The 25,276-nt window shown below is 33.1% G+C and overlaps 4 protein-coding genes across 5 annotated transcripts in view; 2 read left to right on the top strand and 2 right to left on the bottom strand.

Annotated features, from left to right (window-relative positions):
- Positions 1-1,103: 1,103 nt before the first annotated feature.
- On the bottom strand, positions 1,104-6,246 carry LOC145316040 (lysophosphatidylcholine acyltransferase-like). The gene is made up of 9 exons (XM_080156325.1): positions 6,027-6,246; positions 5,516-5,683; positions 5,113-5,354; positions 4,736-4,872; positions 4,261-4,482; positions 2,788-3,266; positions 2,123-2,221; positions 1,711-1,898; positions 1,104-1,420 (listed from the first exon to the last, which is right to left on the bottom strand). The coding sequence occupies exons 1-9, from the start codon at positions 6,075-6,077 to the stop codon at positions 1,363-1,365; spliced, it is 1,644 nt and encodes a 547-aa protein (XP_080012451.1). The 5' UTR covers positions 6,078-6,246; the 3' UTR covers positions 1,104-1,362.
- A 4,109-nt stretch (positions 6,247-10,355) lies between these two features.
- Positions 10,356-15,001, top strand: CCT4 (chaperonin containing TCP1 subunit 4). The gene is made up of 4 exons (XM_080156333.1): positions 10,356-11,325; positions 12,624-12,926; positions 13,033-13,145; positions 14,329-15,001. Exons 1-4 carry the CDS (start codon positions 10,537-10,539, stop codon positions 14,744-14,746), a joined length of 1,623 nt encoding a protein of 540 aa, XP_080012459.1. The 5' UTR covers positions 10,356-10,536; the 3' UTR covers positions 14,747-15,001.
- Tbce (Tubulin-binding cofactor E) lies at positions 14,983-20,136 on the top strand. 2 transcript variants are annotated; one of them, XR_013878277.1, is made up of 7 exons: positions 14,983-15,294; positions 16,158-16,286; positions 16,894-17,082; positions 17,862-18,608; positions 18,799-18,935; positions 19,405-19,684; positions 20,086-20,136. XR_013878277.1 is itself a non-coding variant. In XM_080156332.1 (6 exons), exons 1-6 carry the CDS (start codon positions 15,049-15,051, stop codon positions 19,562-19,564), a joined length of 1,608 nt encoding a protein of 535 aa, XP_080012458.1. In that variant the 5' UTR covers positions 14,983-15,048; the 3' UTR covers positions 19,565-19,690. The 2 variants fall into 2 exon arrangements, 1 of the variants encoding a protein (XP_080012458.1); XM_080156332.1 differs by lacking the exon at positions 20,086-20,136 and having other exon boundaries at positions 19,405-19,690.
- Positions 20,137-21,979: 1,843 nt separating this feature from the next.
- The window catches only part of LOC145316044 (organic cation transporter protein-like), a 161,057-nt gene continuing 157,760 nt past the window's right edge, over positions 21,980-25,276 (bottom strand). Inside the window, exons 15-19 of the mRNA XM_080156331.1 lie at positions 24,566-24,672; positions 23,332-23,377; positions 23,083-23,175; positions 22,534-22,615; positions 21,980-22,280 (exon numbers count right to left, since the gene is read on the bottom strand). Coding sequence (XP_080012457.1) covers positions 22,095-22,280; positions 22,534-22,615; positions 23,083-23,175; positions 23,332-23,377; positions 24,566-24,672 — 514 coding nt within the window. The 3' untranslated portion in view covers positions 21,980-22,094. The remainder of the gene's footprint in view (positions 22,281-22,533; positions 22,616-23,082; positions 23,176-23,331; positions 23,378-24,565; positions 24,673-25,276) is intronic.

Raw genomic sequence — 25,276 nt, forward strand, 5'->3', positions numbered from 1 at the left:
TAAAATAAGAAATTGGGTTATCAAATTCTACTCCCCCCCTCCTCAAGTGCCCCTAGAGGCCTCTAGGGGCGTAGCCGCTAGTTTTAACATAAAAGAAAAGAAAGTAGGGGATTAAAACAGGGTTGTCGAATTGGGCACTTTTTTTTATATTGGACGGCCTAATTGCCCAAAAGGTTTTTAGGCGGGTTTTGGGCGCCCAAAAGTGGTTTTGGGCACCCTTTTTGGGCAAATGTCGTAATAAGCACATAAAAAGGATATAAAATAGCCTAAAACCATACCTAGACTTATTATTAGAAATAAAATAGCCTAAAACCACCTCAGGACCTATAAAGGCTCCACTGGAAAGGAGAACCATATCGGTTCAGCAGTTAGCGAAATCCTTCTCTATATACAAAAAAAACTTACTAATTTATATAGTTAACTAGCGGCTACGGCCCTAGAGGCCTCTAGGGGCACTTGAGGAGGGGAGAGTCAAATTTGATAATCCAATTATTATATTAGATTTAAAAAGAAAAAGTAAAAAAAAATTTTATAGTTTTAAAAAATTTTAAAAAAAATTTTTGGGGGGAGTGTAATTTTTTTCTAGGGGCAATTTCTGTTAGGGTGGTGGTACCCTCCCTCAATATAGTTATAAACCTTCCCAGAACCTATGAGATGCTACCCTGTTAAGGAGAACCCGATCGGTTCAGCGGTTAGCGAGATCCTTCGGTACAAACACACAGACACACATCCTGTTACTTTAGTATAAGGATATCACCCAAAAAATAGGCCCACCCTCCCCCCTGTTTTTAACCCCCTCCCCTTTTTCTCTCCCCTTAAAAGGGGGGTGCCCAAAACTGCCCAAAAGGACCTTATATTGGGCGGCCCAAAACCGCCCGCCTAAAACTGCCTGCCCAAAAGCGCCCGCCCAATATAACAACCCTGGATTAAAACTTATTTTTCAACAAAATTGTTTAGGCATATTTTGTTTTTTTGATACAATACTTTAATAGACAATCTAAATATCTTTTTAACACAATTTAAGGGCAAGATTTTATTTAAAAAAACAATATAAAGATCTAAAATTATGGTAGGGTTACCAAATATTGTCAGGCCTCTTGTTATATAAGATTTTAACCTTAATTTTATATTAAATAAACATTTTTGATAATTTTCAAACAATGATAATAAATTAACAATAATTAATAATATGTAGAAGATATTTTAAACTGTGACACAAAAAGCAACTTAAAATATAATTAACAAAAACTAATTAGACTACACATATATATATATAAATGATGTGATTATAACATAATATTTTCAATAAAGTGTATCATATAAAAATGACAAGATTTAAAAATGAAACAAAAAAAATGAAATTCACTCTTTTTTCTTATCTGAATATGAGTTCATACGTTTGTGAAGTGAGCTGGCAGTACTGAAATATAATAAAATATATGAATAAAGGTAGATACTATGTAATAATTCATACCTTCTTAAACATGGTATTAGCTATGGCGTGCACAGGGTTTAGCCAAGGGCGAGTGCGAAGCGTAACCGAGAATGTAACAACCAAATTTATATTTTTTATAACCACCCACGGGGTGTAGGAAGGCGGGTTATTGGATGGAAGATAATCTCCTGACTAGGGAAATATACACAAAATATTTTGATGTATATCCTGGACATCATTGAATACCAAGTATGAGCATTCAGAAAATTAAATACCTGGTAATGACATCCGATACTTTTTCTCTACCAGCTGCCACCGTGGCTGACATATCTGAGACCAGGCTGGAGCCGCTAGCCGCATACTTCTCCAGTTTAGCCGCCATACGCTCAGCAGTCAGGCCTGCTGTCTTCGTTAATAAATCAGTCATGTTTACTATCAAGCTGTCTTCGGCAGCCCGTATTACCTAAAATAAATCATTCATTTAACTGGGATGAGAGTGTGCTTTTAGGTTCATACAAATTACCCTTCGTACTACTTAAGTGCACCTCAATGAAATGTTGCGTGGTAATATTATGACGAATTACGACAGTATTTAAAAACTTTGTGTATCATAAAAAAAAGACTAATAATTCGGTTTATCTGAATATTTAACCATAAGAACAACAATTTTGAATATGAAAACACTACCTTGAGATGATTAGGCTTAGTTACAGTTACATACGTATTAAGATCTGATTTATTAACAACATCACATTTGTTCAGACTCTCACAGGCCTCATTAGCTTCCTAAATTAAATATATTATAACTGTGAGCTCTGTATTGGAAGGGGCATGCAGGGCTTAGAAAAAACCATTCAATGACTTGAATCTGAAAACATAACAGCCTTAAACCAGAAAAAAGACTTGCTATAACTTTTAAAATAGGATTGTATTTCATGGAGATAAAATATAACATCGCAAATTCTATATATTTTAACAGCGAAGCTTTTCTACATTAAGAGAAAAAAATTCTTAACGGTTAGCTCTAGGTTTGTTAGATCCGTCTTTCAATATTAGTTAAGCTTTGGTTTACTAATTGTATGATTTATTGAGCTTCACTTTATGAATATTGTTATCCTTATTTTAATAGATGTAAGCAAGGATAATTTATACTATATTATTTACACATTGAAAAAAAATATCTGACATATAATAAAGTGAAATAATTAAAAGTAACATTTGTTGTTTTGTTTTAAAAAGCCTAAATGCAATTTAATATTCGTATATTCAAATCATAGCGCTTATATTTATAGCCAGGATATATGGTTGATATTCATTTTTAGCATTAATTCTAATTCTAAATTCCTAGTTACCTTTGATGAGAGAAACAAATGTTTCTGTAGAATATTAGAACAGGTTACTTTGGCAATGCTTTCGTCTCCCAGTGAGCGGTCAAACAAGCGAAACGCGCTGTCCAGCAATGTATTAACACCATCAGTTGACGTAGCCACAAGCACAGCAAGTCTTAGATCCCGCAGGTCAAATAACTTTGATGTATCACCACCATGACCTACTCCATTAGACTCCAGTACAAGACTTTCTACAACAGCGTTCACTTCAACGTTTTCGTTAGACAAGCCAAGATGTTCACAAAGCTCAGATTTAGCGGATTCTTTGGTAGCAGCGTCGTCGTCGACTATTTCTTCGACATAGGCGGTGGAGTCGAGCAATGATATGTCGAGTTTGCGCTGCAGCTTTTGCAGGGCACGGCAACGACGTTGCGATTTTTCGATGCGCAGGTAGTCGAAGTAGTTACAGTCTGTTGTGGGGATACCAACACGTTTTGCCATCACTAAAAATAACAAAAAAAATAAAAGATGTTGAGTGGATTAAGAATACAAAAGTTTACAGAATAAAAACTAACTCCGATTCCTAAAAAAATACATAGTTCTAAGACTATTTCGTTAACGAACAATATTGTAAATGTATCTAACATTAAAAACAAACATTTTTAAGCAGATGTTTTAAATGCATTGGTTACTAAGTTACAGAGATAGCACGAGTTCAAATAATGAGATGACCAAACGTCAAAGTCTGGCATATGTTTTATCTTTCAAAATAAGTTGTGTTTTATTTAACCTGCAATTAATCAGGTATCTTATTTCTCTTTGAAAACATAAGGACAAAAATTATCTCTTTAAAAAACATAGGTAAGGACAAAACTGAAATCTTAAATTATTAATAATCATCGTATTATAGACAGCTTTCCGTGGATAGTAAATTGAAAAATTACACGATTAGTTCCGATTTAATTAGGCTCGTGTCAACAAAACTGATACCTATTAATTTATGATTTTTAATTCATCCAAGAAAAGTTGTCTATGATACGATACGAAACATATTTTTTATGATGGCTCAGATCAGGTTCTAATCCATTTCAAGTCATACTTCAAAACAATTACAATTAAGGGGGGGGGTGGGGGGGTGTAGATATAACACTTTATAAAACAAAAACTAGAAGTCAAAGGAAGTCAGATTTAAAAGAGTTACAGAACGGAAATTTGGCATGGCAGTTGCTTTGAAGAGGTACAAATGTGGAACTTGAAGAAACAATCTATTTTTTCATAAAATTTCCCTTATTTTTCCACTTGAAACTTGAAATATTTCAAACATGTCACTATTTAAAAAAAGTGTCAAGTGGAAATATACCTAAGGGAAATTTTACGAAAGAAAATAGGTTTGTCTCAGATGAACCAAAATTGTTTATTTAGGCGATAGATACAACCTTGCAAGCTTAGAATTCATCCTGTAATTACTGCTAAAGAACCTTATAAAAAGAGAACTACCTTGACGAACATTGTTGGCAAACAGTTTGGCATCAGCTATTTCCTCTTCTGAAGGAGTATACGGCTCCATAAACTCGATGGAAATATTCAGATTAAACTGAGACAAGGAATACACAATTACTTTCCAAGCCGGGAATCCTTCCCAGGTCCAGGTCACTGTGTCATATGTGTTTTCATATCGGATGATAACGGGCTGGATTGTCACGCCAGGTAGAAATGCACCTGAAACAAAGTTGTCAAAATAATAAATTCGTAGGTAGAATCAAACTTTACATTAAGGTGTTTAAAAAAAAATAGTGTTTTATAATTTACTTTGTTCAGTTACTTAAGCGTTTGAAATTTTAAAAATCTTAAAATGCACTAATTTGATTGTTTTAATTTAGTGTTCCTCTCTAGGTATATGATAATAACCTAAAAAAAGAACTTGATATTAACAAAAATAATAACAACGCTATTTATGGTAAAACTAAATAACCTGGTCTGAACGTGATGTAAGAAGATCTGTTTGTACATGTTCCTTCTGGATATATCAAAACCTGCTGCCAATCAATTGGACTGACGCTGCGTTCTTTAATATGCTTGATTGTGTTCTGACGGGAGTTTGGATCATTCCTTTAAAAACATGAAAATAAACACAGAAAAATATACCTAATATTTATCCATGGATTTTTTGTCTAAAGCTAAAGATCTTGAAAATAAATGGTCTGTGTAGCTTAGAATGTGCTTTTCAGGGAAGCTTTAAAAATGTCTTTGGGTGTTTTTTTTTATCAATTTTCCTTGGCTAACCCGCCATCTTCTGTAGGCTAGGGGCGAAGCAAAAAGTAATTTATAATTTGTAAATATTATTCTAACCTGTGGACCAAAACTGGCTGGGTCAACTTGATTAAACTGCCCCAGAATGGTATGGAGGTTGTTTCTGCCTTTGCAACAACACTTGGAGCGCCCATCATTATCACTGCTAGGGCATCGAAGAAAGTAGAGTGAGGAGCAACACAGAGAATTCTGGCGTCACGGGAGTCCGCCTGCTTCCCAATCACTTTGACACGGTGGAACCCGCAAATGAAAAACATTACTCGCAGAATTCCACAAATGATCTAAGAAAATAGACAATAAGGAACCAAATAAAATACTGAGGTTATAGTGTAACTGAATTTAAAGTGTTTAAAAAGCATTTCTTTATATACAAAATATAATGAGTTGCCATGCTGCTCGTAAACTAAAAAATTGCAAAAATTATTTATAGGAATACGCATACCTTTCTAGAGTAAAGTCTCCAGCCTGTGAAGGGTGTCTTATCAATATCCTCCACAGACATGCCGTACAGGCTGATATATGCCAGTAATGAAGTAAGTGTGAGGCATATCAAGGCGAAGCAGAGTCGAATGGGCAGCAATGTCAAGCCAAGTAGCACGATTTTCACTTTCTATAAATAGGTACTTCAATGAAGTTTAGTTAACCAGTTATTTTATTAATATCTACTTTTCGAGTCAAAAAATTGTATTAATATGAAGGATGCTAGTACAGATTAATGTAAAGAAAACAAACTTCCCTTGAAGTAAAAAAATGTTAACTACATATGACAATAATATGTAGGAAGAGACGTTAAGGCATAAAATGTTTTGGTAAAACCTATACCTACTGAAACCAATTTTTTTTATAAAAAAAATGAGCTTTAAAGAGTGCATAAGCAAGTGACATTCCTATTGTAAGCAATATATATGCCATAAGAAATTAATTATGTTTTTTGATTAATTCACTTTACGTACCTGAATAAGTGGCAATTCAAGTTTATGAACAAACGGATTAGAACTTTCCATTGTGAGAATTTCAGGTTTACAATAAGATTGGATTATGTGATGAGGTGGGTTCAATTCAAGTGGCACTCAGGGTAATAATAAGGTACTTGTGATTTTATACATTCTAGTAAGTCTGAAAAAGAAGAACTCTAAAATAAATCTTTTTACTGTTAAGCTCTTTTCTCAGATAAAACTAAAAAATCCCTTATTCAACATATATTCTTTATACTAAGGCAAAATTGAGAGATAAGAATTTGGAAAAGGCGTCAAGCCAGCGCAAAGTACGTGTCATATTGTCTGGGTAAACAAAAAATGCATGTAACACAAAGAATACAGATTAACACTTCGTTTGATTATATAATTTATAATAAACTTATTTCATTATATTATAAATACTAATGTATTGTATTTTTTTTACTTTGATTGCTAGAGGACCAACAATTAACTATACGAGGCTATGCATTACCAAAAACTCCTAAACAACAAATAATAAGCCAACCACCAAAAATAGAAAACAACTTCTTTTCAACAGGCCATTAGAAAAAAAATATACATACCAAATCAAAAGCATAAAAATCGGGGGTTTGTGGTTTTCAAATTAATTATATTCCACCAAAAAAAAAGACTTTTCTGCCCACAGATGCCCAGCTAGCTATGTTTGTATCAGGGTGGGCATACAAAAAAACCACCCAGGGTTTTTTAAAAAAAAAAAACAATAAAACCCCCATAAAACCCTGGGTTTTTAAGGGTTTTTGGGTTTGGTTTTTAAGGGTTTTTGGGTTGGGTTGGGCTTTTTAAAAAAACCCTGGGTTTATCCCCACCCTGGTTTGTATACTATTATATAACTATTAATAAACTATGAAATAGTCAATTTTATGTACTTCTTGGGTTTTACAATGAGCGCTTATATTCGCCTAACTAAATAGTTTTAAAATGTATTTTTTTAATATTTATGCCAAAAATAGAATATTTGTACTTAAAATGTCTATTAATGTATATATTTATATAAAACTACATCAGAAAATTACTCATATTGTGTCAAAATAGAGTATGAAAACATGATACAGGTATTTAAAAAAAAACCTGTTGTGTGTTATACCTATTTCTTAAAGTGTTAGAAACCTCAAAAAAAATAATTTCATTAAGCCGACACTACTATCAATTTACATTAAAACTAAGTTATCTTAACAAATTAAATAGAGTAATTTATATTAAGTATTATCAAATTGGTTTCTCACTCATGCACGTACAAGATAATTTCAACAAGCCAACCCAACCTTTACTACAAATCTATAATGAAATAAATTTTTAACTCCCTTATCCGGCCTTCCGTGTTACATTTGTTACCTTAATGATACAAACCTGTTTAATGACTTTAACAGGTGTCATTTGGGCTAAGTTCCTAAGCAGATAACTTAAAACGTATTGCATAATATGAAATAGTACTTGTTTCTTATAAGAAAAATTATCAAACCTAGAAATTTTCTATCTTAATTTTTGCAAATTTTGCACTGTTAACGTTTAATCTATGAAAATTCATAAATAACACTTATATTAGTGCAAGTCAGCTAAAACCATGATTACTTAGGACACCTTAATGATTATTAACTTATACTTTATTTTCATCATATTCTCAGAATTTCGTATTGCGAAATTATTTATAAACATAAATACGTCATGTCCCATTATCGGGGCGCTTTAATTCAAATGCCGCTATCTGCGCATATCAGGGTTGTCATATAATAAATAGAATTTATTTACATTTTTCTATTATTTAATTTTTATATTAAGAACGTAATTTTCTATTTGAATTTAATATTTCGTTCCTAAATGTTATCCATCAAATAAAAAGACAGTCAGGGAAATTGTATTAAAATTTAATATTACAAGATTCCAAATCCCAGAAAAAAAATGAATACAACGCGGTACATCTGTTGCGCATTGTGTTTATAATTGCCGCGTAATATTTTGATAATATAAACAATGTCGTCGTCATTGGCAGGGTGTCGCGTTAAGAATTTTAGGATATTTCCGTGACTAAAGGCAACCCGACTATTTTTTTGTGAAACATTTGATATGTTCTAGAATGATCGTGAAGGAACCGGGTGTGTGTTCTGTTCTCCTCAAATTATTCAGAAATATTTGTGATTGAACTACGAAATTTAATTTTAACGCCTTTTCTCTCTTTAAATTGTAATTTAATTTTTTCATATAGTAGAAATGGTTTGCAGAAACGTTTATAACTATATAAAAATAAGATTGTTTTTATTGATTAATTACAAACATGTTAAATATACCTAGGTAGAAGTAAAAATAATTAGTTTTAAAATCCCCTACACATTATTTTTGGCCTAGGTAAATCAATAATAATCATGAACCAATGATTGAATTAGACACTGCTTTATCAATAATGGGTTGTATTTTAAAAGACAAATATTTATTATTATTATCACATGTATATATATGTTTAATTCTTTGTCATATCAATTAGAATTATATATGATGCAGAATGCATTTGAAATAATATTGTGTTCTTATACCTTAAATTGATCGACTTTAGTTTTCATTAATTTTCAATTGAATTCTATTCCATTAAGATAAAGAGAAACCATGATGCTTAATGTGGCACATATCATTTTGAAAAAGTATATACTTTCCGAAAGCCAATCTTTATGAGGAAGGTATTTTTAGAAAGGGGAAAATGTGTAGAAAACACCCATGTAAATTAGAAAATCCGCAGAAATCATTTTTAAAAGTTATTGGCAAACATTTGCAATGTTAATTTGCAAAATTAATTTTATGCCCTAAATGACATATTCTGAAATAAATCTTTTATGAAAGTTTATTATCTTTGAGTTTAGGACATGCTTAAGACGTAAAAAATATTTTCAGTGTTACTTTTTTCGCCCTACATGTGAAAAAAGGCATTTCTCACATTTTATTATAGAAAATTGCATATAAACAAAATAATTATTTTTTTCTACAGTCAACACAAAAATTGGCATAAAATCTTTCATTTTAAATGTAAAAGTCAGATAAAGAATCCTTTTTAGAGCAAATATAGTGCAAAAAGTAACAAAGACGTTTTAGCAAAGTATGAATATCTAATGAAATAGATACTTTTAAATTTTGATATACATATCAGATAAAAATATATAAAAAAAGAGATCAAAAACTATAAAACAAGGTATATATTTTTTTCACTCTGTCACTGAATAAAGAGCACTTTTAGGTTTGATTTTAACCAATGCAGCACTTAAACACTCATTTTTCAAGGTAAATAAACAAAATAAATGCAATTATACAATTAAGTCAGTTTAATAATACAGTAAGCCTTTTTGTAGCAATTTTTTTTTGTTGAAATTATTCTTTATTTCTATAATAAATTGTATTAAAATCTAATGATTTGAAAATTCGTAATTAAGAACTTCATTTTTACACTGTTTTGACATATAAATTACAAAGAAAAAGATTAAATCCTTTAAGTTTGAATAATACTTTATATATTTACATAATAAAAACATTAAAATTGTTAAAGATTAAAAAAAAAGATAAAAATAAGTAATTTTTAAAATCATTTTTTGTCGTCTTCATAAACTATTTCCCCTTTTGTATTTTAGTCTGGTAGAATTCATAATTATAAATAACCTTTCTTGAGCATATATATGTTTTATTGAAATTAATTATAAGAATGTAAAACATTTTTTGATTGATTTAATATTAACATTTCACCTAACATTTTGTTATTTTACTTTTATTTGAAACTCTTTTATTCTTATTAATAATTCTATTTAACACAAAAAGCTCATAGGGAGTTGATAACCTTTATTTCTTGCTTTGTATTCTAATCAGGTATTTTATTTGACTAATTTTTTTAAAACTATACAGCATGCATGTTTGTGTCAATAATGAAGACATTACGGGTTTTTATGTACAAAAAGTTGTTTAAAGCAAGAAAAAAAATATAATCTTTCTAGTGACTAATATACAATTTCGTAGTTTTATATATGTCTGTATTTTGGTTTCTAAAAAAAGTACTATACCAACAAACATGCATGCCTGAAAATTAGTTTCAATATTCGTATTAAACAGGAAAAAGAAACTAAGTCGTCGTTATAATTATTGTTTGTTATTTTTGGTGTAAGGTTTTTTTTAATGAAACTTTTTTGGATCTCGTGAATTCGATTTCTGCGGATTTTCTGGTTGCCAGAAATGAAATCTACGCATCTTTTTTAGCTAGATGGCATTTGTCTGGTTAAGATTGGATAAAAAATTCTTTGGTTGGTTAAATTTAATAAGTGTGGTGGAAAAGAAATAAACTTTGTTTAAAAATAAACGAACGTTGTGCGCATTTAAAATTAATTTAATCTCATAAAAGGTAACCAATCCATTTAATTTGTCACTAATAGTCTTGTCCTGTGTTCGCTAGCTAGTATATGTTAAGTATTTTCGTGCGTGTTAGTAATTATATCTTATTTAAATGACAATTTCAGAGGAAATAATGACTGCCGGAGACATGAAAAAGACAGGAGGGGGTGGGCTCATGAGGGCCAAGAACTCAAAGCCAGAAGAAATCCGTAAAAGTAACATCCAAGCAGCGAAAGCGCTCTCCGACGCAGTCCGTACCAGCTTGGGACCAAGAGGCATGGATAAAATGATCCAGGATCCCAAGGGTGAGGTTACAATCACCAATGACGGAGCAACAATTTTGAACCAGATGATGGTTGTGCACCCTGCAGCCAAAATGTTGGTGGAGCTCAGCAAAGCTCAGGATATTGAGGCTGGAGATGGTACAACTTCAGTTGTTGTTTTGGCTGGTAGCCTCCTTGGTGCCGCTGAGAAGATGTTGGCAAAGGGTATTCACCCTACAACTATTTCAGACAGCTTCCAGAAGGCTGCAGCTAAGTCTGTCGAAATTTTGATAAACATGTCCATCCCTGTTGACTTAAACGACCGTGAAAGCCTTCTGAAGTCCGCCACAACTTCACTGTGCTCCAAAGTCGTCTCTCAGAACAGCGCTGAGTTGTCCCCAATTGCTGTTGATTCAGTATTGAAGATTGTTGACCCTGCCAGAGAGAACAATGTTAACCTGAAGGATATCAAGGTGATCAAGAAGCTCGGTGGAACTGTTGATGACACAGAACTGGTCGATGGCCTGGTTTTGGAGCAGAAGACCTCTAATGTAAATGGTCCCAAGCGTATGGAGAAGGCAAAGATTGGTTTTATTCAGTTCCAGGTGTCTCCACCTAAAACTGATATGGACAACCAGGTTAGTTATATTTTTATATTGAGTTATTCAATATAATCATAGACGTCCAAAGGGGGGGAGGGTAATGGGGTGATTACCCCCCCCCCAAACGAATTTAGGGGTGCCGTAGGCACCCCCAAAATATTTTTCATTTTACCTCTCTAATTAAAATTTACCCCCAACCATTCAGGAATGGGATATTTACCCCCCCCCCCCCCAAACAATTTTAGGGGGGGAAATACCCCCTCCAAAATAAAAAAATCCCTAAAAAAAAATTTTGCCGCGCTTTGCGCGCATTTTTACTACTAAAGGGGTAGTTTCACGAAATGCATTTGAACTTAATTTAGTGAACCGCATATTTTATCCTGGTTAAATGGGTAAACTACATTTATATGGCATATATTTGAAATGAATTCAATTTTCTACCACGTAGTTTTTAAAATATCAAGACCTGAAAATTGTCTTTTTTGTGATATATGCAATTTAAAAAGACGATTTTCAAGTCTTGACATTTTAAAAACTATCAGGGGTGTATATTCTGCATGGGATCCCCGGCTAAGGGGGGGGGAAAAAAAATAAAAAATAAGTGGTTGGAGGGAAAAAAAATATAAAAATTAAGAAAACTGAAAACATTTTTTCCATTTCCCCCCCCTCTTTGGAGAAAAAAACTAAAAAAATGTGTGGTATGAGGGATAAAATAAATAAAATATAGAGTTCTTTAAATATTTTTTCATTTTCCCCCTACTTGAAGAGAAAAAACAAGGGGGGGAAAAAAATAAAAAAATTTGTAGCCGGGGAAAAAAAATAAATCTTATGCAGAATATACACCCCTGAAAACTATGTGGTAGAAAATTGAAATTTTTTCAAATATATGCCATATAAATGTAGTTTAACCATTTAACCAGGATAAAATATGCGGTTCACTAAATTAAGTTTAAATGCATTTCGTGAAACTACCCCTTTTAATACATTATCAAATTACCCCCCCAAAATTTTTACCCCGGGGGTAAAATTTGGGGGGGGGGGGTTAAACAAAATTTACCCCTCCCAACAGATTTCACGGGGGATAAATATCCCCCCCCTCCCAAGCAAATTTTACCCCCGGGGTAAAAATTTGGGGGGGGGATAAAAAAAATTTGCGGCGCGCCATTTTACCCCCCCCAAATGCAAATTCCCTCCCCCCCCAAATAAAAAAGCTAGGACGCCCATGAATATAATAATAGGTTTTTAGCAAATTCTTACGTTTGGAAGTACATATTAAATACATTTACAATGAAAGGCTTGTAACATAACTATTTATTTTCTTTTTTTTTATTTAGGTTGTCGTTTCTGACTATGCTGCCATGGACCGTGTATTGAAAGAGGAGCGCGCCTACATCCTGAACATTGTCAAACAGATCAAGAAGGCTGGATGCAACGTTCTTCTTATCCAAAAGTCAATTCTCAGAGATGCACTGTCAGACTTGGCCGTCCATTTCTTCGACAAGACTAAGATTATGGTCATCAAGGATATTGAACGCGAGGATGTTGAGTTCCTTTGCAAGTCTTTGAATTGCAGACCTATTGCCAGCTTGGATCACTTTACTCCAGAAAATCTAGCAACCGCTGAACTTGTTGAAGAGGTAATATATTTCTTCACTTCAAAGTATAGAAACTTATTTTTTTTTAGATGGGTATGAAAATATTTTTATCCTGATTTTGAACTTAAATCATTTTTCTTTTATTTAGATTCAGACTGGTACAAGCAAGTGTGTAAAATTTTCTGGTATTGCCAATCCTGGAAAGACTGTCTCCTTGATTATTCGTGGTTCCAATAAACTTATGTTGGACGAAGCTCACAGGTTTGGTTATCTTTGAACTTCTAAAATTAGCAAAGCAATAACAAACGCACATCATAAGTAAGAAGCAACATAATAAGATAGAAAATTATATACATGGGTGTACATTCTGCAAAAGATTTTTTTCCCCGGCTGCAAATTTTTTTTCCCTTCTAGTTTTTTCCAGCACGGAAGGAGGTATTATCCTCTTAGGAAATTTTTCTCAAAATTTGACAATTTTTATATCCACCCCCCCCCCTCCCCCCAGAAAAACGGCCCCCTGGCCTGCCTAGCCGCAGGCGCTCGGCCCGCTACCCTGCCAAGCTGAAAAATTGAAGAAAAAAAATTAATAGGATAACGCCAGGAAGGAAATAAAATGGAAAAATATTTTCAAAATTCTTTATTTTATTCGTATTATCCCACCATCCGTTTTTTTCACCAAAAAGGTGAGAAAAATAGAAAAAAAATTAGTGATGGCAATCCGTCGAATTTTTGGGGCCGGATTCGGATTCTGGATAAAAGAATCCGTCAAAAAAAAGTGGCGTATTCTGTAACCTAGCAGTATTTTTAAAAAAAGCTTTTAAAAAAATAAATGAAGCATGAAAAGCTGTGAAATGAAAAATACTTACAAAAAACGCAACTTTGGATGCTAGCTACCATTATACCTGTAGTTAAGAAGAAACAATAAAATACTTTTTAGGTATATGTCTGCCACAATTTAAAAAAGTTTTGTCTGAAAAAAAAACTGTTATTTGAATTTGTAATTTTAGTCCACCAATTAAGAATCCGGAATCCGCTATTAAAAAACGGATTCCAAAATTTGCCCAAAAATTGGGTGGATTCCGTATCCGGATTGCCATCCCCCCCAAAAAATGCTTCCAGTTCTCTTAATTTTTACATTTTTTCCCCCCCAACCACATATTTTCTATTCCCCCCCCCCTCAGCAGGGTCAAATTTGAAAATATGCACCCCTGATTTTGTGTCATACTCAGTAAATCTAATTCTTAAACGAAAATCATTAAGTAGTTGTATATCTATATTCCAAGCTTGTTTGTTTAAGTTTACATGCAATCGAGTCGTTACAGTGCAGTGTGTATTTTAAAAATTAAAAATTATTAAAGAAAAACGTCAAACATTTTATAAGATCATCAATTTGAGTATTAAATGTATATTGAATATATTGCTGTTAATACTACCATTGATTTAGATCTCTGCACGATGCTCTCTGCGTAATCCGTTGTCTGGTAAAGAAACGTTTCCTGATTGCTGGAGGTGGTGCCCCTGAAATTGAAGTTTCCAGAGAGTTGATGATGCATGCAAACACGTTGACCGGCCCAGACGCCTATTGCTTCAAAGCTTTTGCAGAGGCCATGGAGATTATTCCCTACACTTTGAGCGAGAACGCTGGTCTTAACCCAATTGGAACTGTGACAGAGTTGCGTAACCGTCACGCTCTTGGAGAGAAGACAGCTGGCATCAACGTGCGCAAGGGCTGCATTTCCAACATCCTGGAGGAGAATGTTGTACAGCCACTCTTGGTGTCTACCAGCGCCATCACCCTAGCCACCGAGACTGTTCGCTCAATCCTCAAGATTGATGATATTGTCAACACAATCCGTGGTTAATTTTGATAATTTTTTATCAAATAATATTGTGATTTTTTAAATGATCTTGTCTTGAATGCACTACTTTAATATGATTAAATTCATGCTTTAAACAACTCCACCTCTCTTGTTGTGGCACTTACCGCTATTAACTTTCAAAAAGTTGCTATCGCTGCGAATATTACTATTATTGTAAACACTTGAAATAAATACTCACCCCCCACTAACAATCCAGTGATAGTGTTAATTCTTGTCACCAGGTTTCATTATTTCAGATTAACAACACAAGCAATATTAATTAGCTTGTGTAAAAACAAAGAAATATGCCAGATTTAGATCTTGCGGAGCAAAATGATGTGTTATTAGGACGGAGGGTTGTAAGTATAGACGGTGGACATTATGCTACGGTTATGTTTCAAGGAAAGGTTGGAGATACCAAGGGTGAATGGTTGGGTGTGGAGTGGGATGATTCCACCAGAGGCAAGCATGCTGGAACCCACGAAGGAGTTCAGTATTTCCAGCCTAAATGTTCTAGTCCTACTTCATCTTCGTTTATTAGATTAAACAAGGTTAGGTTTGTGTGGATGAGATATATTCTATAATATAGAAAATGAAAGCGAAAATCACAATCAAGAAGGAAAAACTATTAAGATAAAGCTAGGTATTCTCATTGACCAACCATACCGGAAGACCTTTAGATTTCATTTCATTTTCATGTTAAATAAATCCTATGTGTATTTTTATTTTATTTTGATGTTTGCATTTGACAGCTTTTAGTTCTCATTCTTAGCCTTTCCTACAGATACAATGAAATAAATAACTAGATAATCCGCAATTTTTATTTTTCTGTTATACCTTTACTCGATTTAGTTTTGTATTTGTTCATTCGATTATAAGGATATTTTATCAAATTCTAGATTTAAGTTTGTGAATATTTTATACTATAATAACTTGGGTAAAATAAATATACCTATTAATGGCCATGTTAGAGTCGTCCTATCGAAAAATAATTTTCATTATGATTTATATAACAGAAAGTTATAATGTATAAAGCGAAGCAACCCTAATCATTTTCAAAAATTGCTTGAGTCCACTTAAAACGTTTCACATAAATGTTTTACAAAATTAATGTAGACCTTAAAACTTGATATTTGGAATGTTCCTTCCTAGAACGTTGTTATAAGCAAGTATATTCTAAAAGCATCCTTTATTTAAGCAATTAACAATTTAATTTTTTAAAATTGGCGTTGACCTTTTAATTAAAATTACCTATGTTGTACTAAGTGTATATGTTCGTTTGTCAAACTGTGATATGCTTCGCTGTTATTGATATTATCATTCTTGTTAGATTTGCTAATTATACACTCGCATCTCCAAGTAAAGTATTTATTTTTTTTAATCTGAAAAATACACAAACCTTACTCGCATCCAGGTTGACCTTGGGCGTGACATTCTGGCAGGTACTAACGAGCGGTATGGCCTTGTGGAGGGGGAAACCGCCGGAGTAGAACAGGATACTATGATCAACTTTAAAAATGAAATTGGAGCAAGATTTGTTGAGGTAAATATCAGCTTATACCAATAACGAAATTAATTCGAATAAAATTACGAAACCTATACGTGGTTTTCAGTTTTCGCTGGGGGTAACACATAGTAAAATTGACGATCCATTTCCCTCCAAAATATTATGTAAGATTTATTTCACTTGTTGGTTAAAATATACACCTGGGTAAATATTAACAAGTAAATCACAAGGTTTGCATTATTGCCCATCGGAAGTATGTAATATTAGTAATAGTGCACCGTCTATTTGAAGCAGGAAAAAAGGAATGTGATTCTGACAAACAATTTTAAGTGAAAATTTCCCCTCAACTCCCTTTCCTTTTTCTCTCCCTTCTTACCCACTTCCCTTTCAGTTACAGAAAAAAAATATTTAATTTTCGGCAATTTCAAATGGAATTAATTGGCTGAATAGCAGACCTTGGGGCCAATTTATTTTTATGGAGAGGAGCGCCTATCAATCTACTTGAAATTATTTTTATTTAATTTTCTAATCATTCCTTAAATAGATATTATTATTGGCTTTTCTTTCATACGCAAACACGAATCAACAGATTTTTTAAAGTTATTGAATACAATCTTTTAGGTACAATTATATACAATTTTAGGTTGTTGGATTTGACAAAGTAAATCGAGCACAGTGTCAATTAGACAAACTTAGATCCATATCCCTGACAAATATGAGAATCAACGACGAGTATGTTGACCTGCTGGCCAACCTGCCAGCGGTCAGAGACATCGACCTGTCCAAGAACCTGATCAGTAGTTGGCCTAAGCTTGCAAAACTGCTTTCTCAGGTATTAATGTTAATAGTGTAAGAAAATGAAAAGAATTACAGTAATATATATTATTATTTCTAGCACAAGTTTACAGAAACTAAAAATATTGATTTTGATTATGTTGGCGACATTAGTTTTTATTGATGTTTTCGTTTAATCTATGAAACCAAACCAATTAAGTTCGGGTCATCTCAAAAAACTCCTATCACAAATGTCATTGTTTTAAAACTGTTATCAATATGATTTACACACCACTTTTATAACATAAACTCTATATAAAGAATAATTACACTATCTATGGATACTGAACTACAGAGAGAGAGAGAGAGGGGACAATGGTCCAAAAGTTTTATAATAACGTTTCTCGTATTCATTCGAATCCGGTGGATAGGAACCGGTACATACAAAAAAACTATGTCTAGCATCGTATTATATCCAGCTTTCTACGAATATAAAAATGTACAATCATAAGATTAAAACCAGTTTTTTTAGCCGTGCCTTTAAAACCTCGGGGCTAAAAAACTGGTTTTAATCTTATGGTTGTACATTCTATATCCGCGGAAAGCCGTTTATAATACGATGAAAGAAATAACTATTCTTTTTCGTTGTCTTTGTTGGTTCGTTTAGTTGAGTGTTCAAACGTTTCAACAAATAATTTTAATCTACAGAGGGATAATTCTGTTTATCATTGTTGGGGATTTACATAAATGTATTTGCCATTATCTTATCCCCTTAGATCCCTGATACTGAACGGATTTATTGAAAGATTGGATTATAATTGAAAATATTATTCTTAGGTACCTATTCAAGTTGTGAACCTTAGTGAGAATAGAATACCAGTCCCAGAACATTTTCCAGTGGAAAGCCTCGTTAACATCCGCCATCTTGTTCTTGGTGACATGGACTATACCTGGCAGGATATTGAAATTATAGCTGGTGACCTCCCGAACCTGGAAGTGCTGCAGGTTCACAGCAATGGCCTTAGTAATGTTAAAGTAACCGAAGGAAAATTTCCTGTTCTTAAAGAAATAGATCTAGATGAAAATTTATTTACCTCTTGGGACCCAGTTGATAGCCTAGATACTATCAGCAGCCTTGAACGTATCCGTCTTAACCACAACAAAATTAAAACCATAAATATCACAAAAGAATTCAAGAACCTGAAGTCCTTACAGATTATTAGCAATTTATTAGAAGAATGGAAATATATCGGAGAGCTTGATAAACTATCAAACTTAACAGATTTACGCCTACGTCACAACCCAGTGCTACAACGAGAAAAGGAGTCCACATCAAGGGCTATGATTATAGCACTGTCAAGTTCGGTCAAAATTTTAAACGGCACAGAAATCTCCAAAGAGGAACGAAATTGGGCCGAGCTAGATTATTATAAAAAGCATGGGTTAGAATATTTAAAGGTTGTAAAACTGCCGGATGGTGCGGAGAAAGATGAGGCTATGAAAGTTTTTAGTGATGAACATAGAAGATATTTGGATATTGTCGGCAAGTTTGGACAACCAGAGGAAGGAGAGCTTGTCATAAAGGTAATAAAATTGGACATAAAACCAAAAACTACTTTATCTTATTCTTTGGCTCAAAACTTTGGATACTATTAGTAGCACTATTGTTATATACATCAATTTATATCCATTGTCTTATCCCTTTAGATCCCTGGATTTATATGCAAGAAAACTGAATTCTAATTCTTTTGTTTCATGATCTTTTATTATTCAGGAGAACAACATAAAATCTTCGTTGGTGAGTGTGAAGTTTCGTTGTCCCGACCTGGCAGGTTCTGCTGATACTGTAAAGAAGATTCCCCTCAGCATGACCGTGGCAAAGCTGAAAGCTCTCGTGGGCAGACTTTACAAGTAAGAATTTTTTTAACAAAATGAATCAAGATATAAATTATCTACCATTTTAATAACTAAAGAATTATAGAATAAATTGTAGACTATATTGTTGCTCTTTCTTAAATCATTGCAAGACAAGATAGAATTTCTTAGTTGATTTCTAGCCATCTTTGCCCAATTTATACATTTTATTTAATGTAACCTGAGCTGTATAGGTAAATGTTTTTTGATCTTCAGCTAGATATTTTTTTACATATATTTACTAAAACAAACCGAAAAGTATCAAACAAAATGCTTGTTCCTTGAATGATATTTTTTATGTCAGATTTGGCCAATAATATTTTGCTGAAAGATCTGCATTACGGGACAAATGCATTTTTTCTCTCTTAATTCGTGTGTTTTTTTATCATAACCTAAACAAAGAAGGCGAGAAATATTTATGCATTATTAGATCTTGGTTTAATTTTCATCAATAAAATATTTTTAGAAAAGTAAGTGGTGGCAACGAAATTCGGCTGTATGTGCAGAGCAGCAAGACCCCAGAACAGAAAGACGAACTGGACAACGACCTCCGTGATATTGGATTCTATTCTGTGGAGGACGGAGACTTTATTCTTGTCAGATGGGTTCTGGACACTGAACTTTAGAAGAATAAATTAATGTTTATAATTTAGCCTGTACAAAAGAAAACAGATCAATGCCTTACACTTAATAGACATATTACTAATTTTATTGTGAGCGCTTTTCTTATCTTTAATAGTCAAAATGTTTGAGTTTTAATTGATCAACTTTTAAGTAATATGAACTAACTAAATAGGTAATTGTAATTTTCAATCTTATTAAAAATTGCTTGACACTTCAACCTTAAATGTAGAGGCGTACACAAAATCGAGGGGGATGTGAGCTTTTGGTTTTGTAATACTGACAACAAGAGGGGTGAAATTTTTATCTTGACGCAACCCCTTGGCTGATTTAGAGCATGTGTATCTGGAGGGTTTAGACCCTTGTCATTGGGGGTTGACAACTAGAAGGTAAAACCCACCCCTCGTCTGCCCGCCCCTGCTTAAATCTATACCGCAGCTTAGTAATAATTTTGTTAATATTATATTTGCAAAGAACCATATGGATAACAATAAGAGAAATTAACCTAAAACATTTTTTGCAATAGATCATAAACATATTACTTGTGATACTTATTAATATATTTATAAACACAATATTTATTTCATATAAAACAGTTTCTTTAACTTTATTATGTAGTGCATTATCATAATGTTAAAATAATTGTGTTTTTTTAAATTGCACAAATTTTCTATTTATTTTTAAAAAAACCTGTTACAATCCTATATTACAAAGTTGTAAGATTTTTTTTGTCAATTCTTGTGCTACTTAATGACAAAGGGGGGGGGGGCGAAAGTGACACTTTTTGTAACCAAAACTAAAAGTCAACAAAGGAACTCAACTAAAAAAAGAGTTACAGGTCTGAGATTTTGCATGGCAGTTGCTTTATAGGGGTACAATATGGAACTGTGAAGAAACGGCGGCGCAACCGCCGAAAACCGCCGAGAAAAGGCAAAAAAATTTCGGCGGGAAACGGCGGTTTTCGGCGGTTGCGCCGCCGTTTCTTCACAGTTCCATATTGTACCCCTATAAAGCAACTGCCATGCAAAATCTCAGACCTGTAACTCTTTTTTTTAGTTGAGTTCCTTTGTTGACTTTTAGTTTTGGTTACAAAAAGTGTCACTTTCGCCCCCCCCCCTTTGATATTTTTGCACATTGCTACGAAATTTTTAAAATTTGTGCCACCTCCTTTTTCCTTTTTAAAATGCCTTAATTTTACAATTTTGCATTAATGCCTTCTATTAACACGCTTAGCCTATCAACTCAAAAAAAATTGAAATGAATTTATATATATTTAATATTTTATTTACTCATAGGTACTTATTATGTGTTATTTATCCTTTATCAGTATTTTATTTTGTTAATATCATAGTCTTATATCATATTGCATTATATTTCTTATTTTTGAAATACAAGCACTTTGAAATTTTAAATTCTTTTTATGAACCCAGTAAAAGTGTCGGACTGATGATGATGTAAAGAAAATAATTAGCCAATGAGAGGCCACTGTAAATTTTACCATTGCATTGGTCAATAATGGCCTCTCATTGGCTAATTTTTTTTATGTCATAATCAGACCGACACTATTTTTAAAAGCGAAGCTTTTCTATAATTAGGGTCGGTCCGTCCGTCCGTCCGTCCGTACGTCCGTCCGTCCGTACGTCCGTCCGTCACGGATAGCTTTTTTCGTTAATTTAGGCATGTTAGAATTGTCCTATCGATTTCAAATTTTGCATGGTGATTCCTATAGTAGTTAGGTACGATTTGGAAAGCGTAGCAATTCTATAATCATTACCAAAATGTCCGTACGTCCATTTTAAACATGTTAATTTTTTTACTTTTTTAAATAGCTTTTTTAGTTAATTTAGGCATGTTAGAATTGTCCTATCGATTTAAAATTTTGCATGGTGATTCCTGTAATAGTTAGGTACGAGTTAGAAAGCGTAGCAACTCAATAATCATTACCAGAATGTCCGTACGTCCATTTTAAACATGATGATTTTTTTAACATTTTTAACAACAAATTTGTATGTGACCTAATTTTCCGATTGGTCTGATTTTTTGTAAACTGATTCCTAGGACAACAAGGTACAATATTATAAGCGAAGCAACTCTATAATCAAGTCCTAAAAATGTAAGTATGTCCATGATCATTATCCTGTATCATTATCCTGTATCAAACAAATTTGCTTTGACTCTTATACATTCGCATTCTGATTATTTAGTTCTGACATTATACAAGTGTTAATGTCCGTTTGTCCTACCGTTTCAGAGCTTCGCTTTTATGGATGTTGTCATCCTTGTTGGGTTCCTTTTTATTTGTATGTTATCTTTAAATGTCTACCTGTACGTCTAACGTATGTACGTTATTTTGACATGTGGGCCCGACTGTTAAGTTTTAAGGACAGTTTTAAAAGAAAACGGTGAAACATTTATGTAACTTTCCTAATTCAAATGTTTATTTTCGTTAACAAAAAATAAATGTACAAATGTATTGTTAGGGTAAAACAAAAAAATATCACTGAAAAAAAATAGATAATTGGCAATTATGCTGCCTTATGCTTTCTTCGGCCCAGTATAGCACTTCCAGATTGGCTTGGCGTTCGCCTTGATGTCGTCAATATCCTTCATGGTGGTGGGCAGGGTGCTACCCAGAGTCTCTGGCAAAAGAAGGGCAAGCAAACCTCCAGCAACGGAGCAGGCTCCCATCACAAAGAACGGGGATCCGGGTCCAGCGCTTGTCTGAAAATATTATCTTAAGAAACTAACAAGACAACTAATAGACAAATATTTTGAAATATATATACCAATAAAAGCAACTGTCATGCCAAATTTATCTAGTGCAGTGTTGAAAGTCTTAAAACAACGACGTAAAAAAAGCATTTACCTCCCCCCGCCTCCTTTCCCTATAGAGAAAAAGTTTTAATGTGTTTAAATTTTCTACTAAATCAAAAATTTAATACCTATATTGTTGATAATTTAATAATATTCTAACCTTTGGGAGAGTTAAAGCAATCTGTGGAGCAGAGATACCTCCTATCCTGGCCATCAAGGAGCACACTCCGACACCAGAGGATCTAAACATATATGTAATGCACTCTGGGGCAAATAGAATAATAATTAGGATTTAGGACTATTTATTTTCAGCTGTAAACATATATACCAAGGATATTTCTAACCTTATAGTTGTAGGTAATAGTTCAGCTGTATGCATATAGACCAGAGTAGATATATACCAAGGATATTTCTAACCTTATAGTTGTAGGTAATAGTTCAGCTGTATACATATAGACCAGAGTAAATATATACCAAGGATATTTCTAACCTTATAGTTGTAGGTAATAGTTCAGCTGTATGCATATAGACCAGAGTAAATATATACCAAGGATATTTCTAACCTTATAGTTGTAGGTAATAGTTCAGCTGTATACATACAGACCAGAGTAAATATATACCAAGGATATTTCTAACCTTATAGTTGAAGGTAATAGTTCAGCTGTATACATACAGACCAGAGTAAATATATACCAAGGATATTTCTAACCTTATAGTTGTAGGTAATAGTTCAGCTGTATACATGTATACCAGAGCAAAACTTGAAGAGGCAAAGAATTTACCAAACATAGCCAGGCTTGTCCTTAACAATTGAAATATAGAAGCTTCGACATAAGATTTAATTTGAGGGGGGTAATATCGTAACTTCTTTGGCCCAAACTTCTAGAATTTAAGGAAAAATAAAATTTTTTTTTCTAAGGAGATTGTCAAAGTATATTTATTATTTAATCATACAAACCTAAGTGCTCCTTCGTCCAAGATTCCACAAACAATGCAGCAAATTCCTTAACAAATGTTCATGTATAAGTTTCTTGATAATAATATACAAGAGGGGGGAAGTTATGACACATTTGCGTAAACAGTAATTATAGGCTTTATCTTTGGACTGAGAGGATTGGTTCATAAAAGATAAAATCATTCTTATATGATAAATTTTCCAAATTTTTTAGATTTTTTGATTCAGGAGCTGCAGGCCTCCAGGTGGTCACTGGACAGGTAAAAATAAGAATATTTTTTTAAAATAGAATTAGGGGTCAACTTATGAAAAAGAAATATGAATCTTTTTTTCAAATATGTAAATTACTAAATAACATTCATAAAGATGCATATTTTGTTAATAAGTTCACTTCTTTTCCTAATTTTTATTTAATTTTTGCCTTTCTAGGGACCACCTGGACGCATGCAGCTCCTGAACCTGAAAGCCAAACCAAAAAATCTTAAACTTGGGAAAATTTATCATACAAGAATGATTTTATCCCTAATAACCAGTGTTGCGGATCCGCATTGATTGTATGCGGATCCGGATCCTCCAAATTTGGTCAGTGCGGATCCGGATCCTTGACAATAAAAATAAATCACCAAATTTTTCAAAAAATATTTATTCCTTAATCTCGAAGTCAAAAATACTTTTAATTTTTAAGTCTGAACCTAAACCTTAAAGATTGGCTCTCATCACGAGTATGTCTTTGTAAGTGACTATTTTATATAAATTTAGGTAGATTTGCATAAATTTTTACCCCAGGATCTGGATCCGCATTTTTTTGCGGATCCGGATCCACAGCTCTGCTAATAACCTATCCTCTCGGCCCAAAGACAAAGCCTATAATCACTGTTTACGCAAATGTGTCAAAACTCCTCCCCCCCCCCCCCTCTCTTACTTGTCAATCACTAGTCTCATGGGCATTGGCCATGACAGGGGGTAGGGTGCCCCAAAATTATTTTGTAAAAAAAATTGACTGGAGGTTTATTAATAAATCAATACTTGGGATGAATCATTCTTCGAGAAAGTGAAAATTTAAATTACTAGCAAGGGCGATTGCGTCCAATAATAACGAAGCTGTTTGAAATTTTAAGCTTAACCTTCAAGAATAAATGACTGAATTGCATGAAAACAAAATTCAATTTATAAGAATAAAAAAGATTAAAGTTTATTAACTATTCTGAGCATATAAGTGTTGAGTTAATATTCATACCTGAAATAAGTAGAGACAGACTGAAGAGTGGTTTTCTACCCCAAGAATCCATGAAAAGGCTAACAATAATATAGGCGGGAATCTCTATCAGGGATCCAATAATGTTGCTGAAACAAGAACAATTATATTTAAAAGAAATAGCGATGACTATCCTTATACTAAAGTAACAGGATGTTTGTCTGTCTGTGTGTACCGAAGGATCTCGCTAACCGCTGAACCGATTGGCTTCTCCTTAACAGGGTAGATTCTCATATGTCTCGGGAAGGTTTATAACTATTTTGGGGGAGGGTACCACCACCCTCCATAGAGAAATTAAATTTTTAAAAAATTTACCAATTTTAGAAAGAGAGTTCAACGAAAAATAAACGTCAAACGTAAATCTTTTTTAACTTTTTCTTTTTAGTATATAAAGAAACAAACAAAGGAAAATAGGGTTGTAAAAAAAAACAATTTACTTTAGCATCTAGAGGCTCTGTATTCAAACTAGGAGGGAGAAGGCAGGAAAGAAATTTATCCCGAGATCTATGTGAAGTAAGATATATAAGTTTTCCGGAATTTTAAAGTTAGGGGGAGATTTGAAATCTGCATCAAATTTTGAGGATTCTTTATAAAATTCGTTTTTTCTAATTCTTTATCTAAAAACGGAAATGCAATTTAAGTTAATTAATTTTGGCATCTGTGATTGGTGGATTTAAAAAATCTGCGCTCTGA

Source organism: Acartia tonsa, chromosome 4 (assembly GCF_053477335.1).
Source record: "Acartia tonsa isolate MP-2025a chromosome 4, ASM5347733v1, whole genome shotgun sequence".
Classification (NCBI taxonomy): domain Eukaryota; kingdom Metazoa; phylum Arthropoda; class Copepoda; order Calanoida; family Acartiidae; genus Acartia; species Acartia tonsa.